Genomic DNA, 6,526 nt, shown 5'->3' with positions numbered 1-6,526 from the left:
AGAAAGAAAAGAAAGGAGTGGAATACAAATAAGAACAACAGCAACCCTGCGCCGCCGTTCCGTCTAGTGTTCAAATTGAAATTGAAATTATTGATTTTGTTGTTGTTGTCTAGAGTTGTTGTTGTTCTTGATGACTTATCTTCTATCGTATGTCAATTCTTCTGCACTTGTTGTTGTTCCAATGATGAAGTTGAAATCTGTTGGTTTCTCCAAAAACTAATTGGAGTAGTTTTTGGAGAAACCACGTTGACAATTCATCTTCCATACTTTTTCTTTTCTATCACTTTAATTCTATGTACAATGTGATATTGTTCTATTGTGTTTGTGACTTTCTGCACATGTTAGTTGTTCTTGTTTTTTTCCATATGTAAACAAGGTATCATTGCCCAATACTGTAATGCTATAATAGTAGAAATTAGAAAATACTATGCTTAATGTACAACTCAAAAATAGGGTCAATAGTATTATAGTAGTTTTTTTAGGAACACAGTTCACTAACTCACCATGATTGAACAATGGCAATATAATTTCTATAGCTATTGCGGTAAAGCTTTGCTTGAAAAAACTATTTTATATTTTTACAGCCACAAATGAATGATTATAGTGTGTGTTTGGGAGTATTTTGGTTGGTTTTGTCACTTTGAGTGTGAAATGTAAAAAGGAGTTTTCTAAGTTGTTTTGGTCTCCTTGTGCGGCACACTGTATTAATTTGATGTTGCAAACCATGGGGAAATTAAAGGAAGTAAGTGAGGCAGTGTCACATGCTTCAAAAATTATCAAATACATATATAATTATTGTTTTGCATTGTATTTGATAAGACAAAATACAGGTGGAAAAGAAATACTCCGTCCTGCTCCAACCCGCTTTGCTACTAATTTCATTGCATTGCAAAGTATTCTATCTCATAAAGATGCACTAAGAGCCATGGTAACATCCAAAGATGTCAAGGAAAAGCAATTTGTGGAACAAGTCTTAGACTCAAGCTTTTGGTCTACATGTGCTGACATCGTGAAAATTACAGAACCTCTTGTACGTGTGTTGCGTATTGTTGATAGTGAAGATAAACCAGCTATGGGATATCTCTACCGAGCTATGTATAAAGCAAGAGAGGAGATTGAGAAGAGGTTTAGAAGAAATAAGCTGAAAGTAGAGCCTTATTTGAAGATCTTGGATAATCGTTGGGATGCACAACTTCGGAAAAATCTTCATGCTGCTGGTTATTGGTTAAATCCATTTTGTAAATTTGATCCAGAATATGAAAAAACAAGTCCACCACCCAAGGCCTTTTGGATGTCATTGAAAAGTATGCTTATGATAGTAAGGACTTGCGATCTAAATTAACTACTGAGATGACTTCATTCAAAAATTGTGAAGGTAGTTTTGGAAGGACAACGGCCGTAGAAAACCGAGATGAAGTTTTGCTAGGTAAACTTGTAACGCCCGGAAATTCGATTATTCTCTTAATCTAGACGTTCGGAGTGTTTAGTGAAGTTTTCGTATTTTGAGACGATTTAGTCGGTATTAGTTTGGGATAGCGGATCGATATTTAATCAAGAGTTTTGATACTTTTAGTATTAGAAATATTACTGGAATAATATTTGAAGTTTTGGGAAATTTCTGAGTAATTAAGATTAGACCGGAAATATGATATATTGGTCGAATTTGGATTGTCGGTGTTATTTTAAGAAGCGTATTTGGATTTATTAAGTTAAAGTCGGAAAATAATATTAAGAATAATATTATTTATAAGTCAGAAATATTATATTGATGGAATATTAATAAAAGTGATATAATTAGTTATTTGGAGCTATTTGTCTTATTGGGTCTAAATTGGGCTGTGAATATTAATAAAGAAGAGTTATTGAATGCTAAGCCCAATTGAAATATTATATTATGGTTTTAGAGATTTAAGAGTAGTGTTGTCATAATGAGGAAAGAAGAATAGAAGAGAAAGAGACAAGTTTTGGAGGAGAAGGACAAGCTTAGAGATTTTATCCATGGTGTCAAATTGAAGATGCAATTGGGGACCCATTGAGTTGCTTCCATTGATAAGGTAAGGGTGGGGTTCTCTTCCTATAATAGAGCTTATGAAACCTTGTATGTGGGGAAAATTAGATGTGTAGATTTATTGCTATTGCTTGTGTCAATTGTTGCCGAGAAATTAAATTCATGAATTGATGTTGTGCGTCGTTACTGTTGATGATGTGGTTAAGTAATGGCGAGTAGCTAGATTTGTGTTGAATCGGAGTAAATTTTCATAGTCAGGAAATTATGTTGTTATACTAGAAAGATCTGAAATGCAGGAACATATAAAAGGTCACACAGTTGGTTGACGGGGGCCACCACTTAGAGAGGAACGATCGTCCCATGTTGGTGTGGTGGGGGCCATATATGAAGATGAAAGCCCCTGTTATTTTCCTTTGGCTCTATTTGTCTGTAGCTTTAATTTTGTTACAAGATAGCAAATATACCATATATATATATATATATATATATATATATATATATATATATATATATATATATATATATATATATATATATATATGATAAAGTCTTGGCATATGGTATACTAATATATGTTAAGTCATAATTTCAATGATAATTCCAACTATGATAATAGGTAGCATATATATTTAGCAAGAGTTATCACTAAAGATAATTTTAGTAGTTGTAAGCAAAATAGTAGTGATTATAGATTTAATAAACAGTTCCGTTTGATCGAAAAAGCCGAATTAATCGGTATATTTAGTTGTCTGGAATTTGATGAAAATTGACGTGGTAGCTAAGTTTAATTAGTACATTAACGTGGTGGCGTTATTTTGTCGAAATTGTGATATTAATCGGTCGATTAATTAACTATTGAATTAATTTTTAATAAGCCTATTTAATTGGAATAAACTTGAACTTAGATTAACTATTCGGTTTATCGGTAAATTACGATATCTTGAGTATGTAACCGAATGAATTGGATAATCAATAAGTAATTGAATTATTCCCAATTAACCGGTATCGAATTGTGATCATACCTTAAGAATTATTGTGGATATCTTGGTGATTATTTTGCTAATGATATCGACCGTTGGTTTGGTGAATTGTCGGAATTGTTCTGTTGTCATATTAAGTTGTTGTATTATGTGTGAAGTATTAATATCTTTTATGAATTGATGATTGTGATATGGGCGTGTGCCTTGTGACGAATATTTTGTGAAGTAAATGATAAATGATGATTGTTGTGATGATTTAGTTAATATGTGAAGTTATATGTTTGTCGTGATATGCCGAAACATAATGATGATGATTTCGTGATGAGTTTGTTTCTATGTGAAGAATGAATGATTATTGTGACGTTGAATTACCTCTAATACTTGGTAATTATCAGTGACGTGGGCGTATGCCTAGTGATGACGTGTGATTGTGATGAGTATGTTGTGTATGTCTTGTTTGTCGAGTCACATTCATATGCATACTCTGTGACGGCTTGGATTGGAAAAACTAGTAACGAAGGCTTATGCCTTGTGCCTCTGAATTGGGCAATTGGTGACAGGGGCTGAAGCTCCGATTGATACCACATGCATATACATGAGTCATGTCCCATGTGTCTTATGTGATTCATAGATGTGACATTTTGTGACTATATCGTGATTGTATATTGTGACTTGTTAAATGATGGAGGTATGTGAAGATGTGAATTGATGATTTTATGAGTAGTGTGATGATGTCAATATTTGTGAATGCGATTAACTGAATATGTCTGGTGTGACTTATATGTGATTTTTTGTGATTAGCCGTATATGTGATGTTTTGTAATTAAATGTACAGGTGATGTTTTGTGACTAGATGGGTGACTTATATGCTGTGATATTTTGAGACTAAAATTGTGATTTATACACGTGATGCATCATAATTTGACTTGCAAGTGAATGACTGATATGTTTATATATAATTGATGCGAATGTGAAGTAGTGTGACTTATGATGCGATGAAAAGTATGTGAGATTTGTGAATTAGTGAAAGTATGAAGTGTATGAAAATATTAATACTGGTGATGTGATAACTATATATGTTTGAATCCTAATATACAATTTATCATATGCTCACTTATATGATTTGATATCTCACCCTTTTCTCTTGTTCGCCGTTTCCTTTATACTGGTAACATGCAGGTGTTCGAGTATGAAGATTTAGTTGACGTTAATCGAGTCGGTTGTCGCTCTGATACGTAGCACTCGGGGGGATGATTTTATGATATATCTATGATGTTTATGATGTTATTTATTGTTTTATCTTAGTTGAATAAGATTTTATTGACTTAAAGATTGAGAACTATGATTCCGCCATGTTTTCATAAAAGAAATTATTTTGTTTAAAAGTATTATATGTTGAGCAATTGTTTGATTGATTAAAGAAGTGCTATGTATCCGCAAAATGCGATGAAGTAATTTGTTAATGAAGTGAATATGTGACGCCTCATTTATTTGTTGAGAAATTTTGAAACTCTGATTCTTGTACAATTGTCGCATAGAAATGGGGTGTTACAAAAATTATATGAGAAACTTTAAGCATTTTAGTACAATGTCAATATGTATTTTAAAACGTTTTCTAATGTTTTTTTTCACATGCATTATTCTAGATCAATGGTGGGACACTTATAGAACTGAAGCGCCCAATTTGCAAAAGCTGGCTATTCGGATTTTGAGTCAAACTTGTAGTGCATCTGGTTGTGAACGAAATTGGAGTGTGTTTGAACACATTCATTCAAAAAAGAGAAATAGGTTGGAGCATCAAAAGCTTAACGATCTCGTTTGTGTTCGTTACAATTTACGGCTACAAAATAGGTATTGCACTTATTATGCTTTATATGCTATTGTTTCGATACTTGATGACATGATTATTGGTTCTATGGTTAAGAATATAGGATATGGTTTTATAGTTAAGAAATATGCGATTGTTTGGTTTGTTTGGTTTATAAACAAGACTATTTTGTTTTTGTCTTGATGACATGAAAATATTGGTTCTATAGTTAAGAATATATGATATTGTTTGATTTATTAAGAATATTCTATGGTTCTATATTTAAGAATATGTGATATTTCTTGGTTTGTTAAGAATGTATATTATTGTTTGATTTATTAAGAATATTCTATGGTTCTATATTTAAGAATATGTGATATTTCTTGGTTTGTTAAGAATGTATATTATTGTTTGATTTGTTAAGTTTATTTGGTTCTATGTTTGACATTACCGTTAATGATTTATAGAACCAAGAAGAAACAAAATTATGATCCTATTAATTTTGAAACACTTGGTGATCATTCTAATTGGGTGTTGGAGGATTCACCACCATTCTTGACCATTGAGGAGGTGAAAGCATTACGCAAAGATCTTGCTAGTATGACAATCCAACCTATTTCAAATGATATTGGTATGACATTAATTTTTGTGATTATAATTATGTCATTTTAATTTCTTAAAACATGTCAATTTCTAAATTCTTTAATTTGATGTTGTTATAGATGAATTAAATTTGGATGAGGTTGATGTTGAGGGAGATGCACAACTTAACTCCGGAGAAAACAACCAAAGTAATGATATCATTGATGGGGAAGATGTTGCAAATGAGATTGATTTTGCCGGAGATGGTTTTGATATTGAAGGAGATCCCAACATTGAAATAATTTTACCTCCTTGGAACTAAATTTAATAGATATTTGAGTATTTTTGTTCTAAAGTACTCAATTAGATTACGTTGCAATTAGACTTTGTAATTTTTTACTATTTTGTTATGTGTGATACTTATGTTTAAATTTGAATTTAATATATCAACTAGTGAATTTATCATATGATATTTTTCAAAAATTTAAGTGCTAATTATATTTTTTTAGATATTGAATGATCCGGTTCAACCGGTTTTATATCTACATAGCTTTGTTATAATGACAGGTTTATTAAATCGAGTTATCCGGTTTAATCCGGTTTGGTCATGCGGTTCAACCCGTGACCCAATGGTTCGACCGATGGACCAGTGACCCAGTACCCTCGCCGGTTTGATGACCGGTCCGGTTTTTAAAATATTGGTTTTTATTGTGTTTTGTATAAATAATGATTTCATTTTTCTCCATGTGATTTTAAAAAGTACCTGCCACAAAATGATGCAACAAAATGAAGTTTTTATTTTATTTATAAAAAGTGATTTATTTTTGCTCCATGTACGTTTTCATTTCACAGATAAGAAGATTACTTTTAATAAAACCGCTCTTATTTTTAGCAAAAAGTCATGCATTTAACTCAAATTCTTATTTCACGAATAATATTAAAAGACATTGCATTGGTGACAACACACACAGATAAAAGGAGTTATTTTTCTCACTCATTCATTCTTCCCATTCAAAACACCATCAACTGCCTCATTTGAAATGCCATCATCTTTTACATTTCATTATTGTCCTCTTTTCACTATTTTAATTTTCCTATCTATATCATTTTAGTTCTAGGTTTTATTTATTGCTTTATTGTTTTATGTTC

At 31.6% G+C, this 6,526-nt stretch overlaps 1 protein-coding gene across 1 annotated transcript; it reads left to right on the top strand.

Moving 5' to 3' along the window:
• Positions 1 to 724: 724 nt before the first annotated feature.
• LOC131619985 (uncharacterized) lies at positions 725 to 5,699 on the top strand. The gene is made up of 5 exons (XM_058891016.1): positions 725 to 1,304; positions 1,376 to 1,426; positions 4,635 to 4,839; positions 5,263 to 5,426; positions 5,518 to 5,699. Exons 1-5 carry the CDS (start codon positions 725 to 727, stop codon positions 5,697 to 5,699), a joined length of 1,182 nt encoding a protein of 393 aa, XP_058746999.1.
• Positions 5,700 to 6,526: the final 827 nt, after the last annotated feature.

This window comes from Vicia villosa, linkage group LG7, assembly GCF_029867415.1.
Source record: "Vicia villosa cultivar HV-30 ecotype Madison, WI linkage group LG7, Vvil1.0, whole genome shotgun sequence".
In the NCBI taxonomy this organism is placed as follows: Eukaryota; Viridiplantae; Streptophyta; class Magnoliopsida; order Fabales; family Fabaceae; genus Vicia; species Vicia villosa.
This window is presented reverse-complemented; position numbering and strand designations above follow the sequence as displayed.

Bases quoted from the DNA above. Each gene is read 5' to 3' on its own strand.
- LOC131619985 (XM_058891016.1), top strand. From the start codon at position 725: ATGGGGAAATTAAAGGAAGTAAGTGAGGCAGTGTCACATGCTTCAAAA. The intron at 1,305-1,375 runs GTATGCTTATGA...AAAATTGTGAAG, and splicing joins CTTTTGGATGTCATTGAAAA to GTAGTTTTGGAAGGACAACG. The intron at 4,840-5,262 runs GTATTGCACTTA...AATGATTTATAG, and splicing joins AATTTACGGCTACAAAATAG to AACCAAGAAGAAACAAAATT.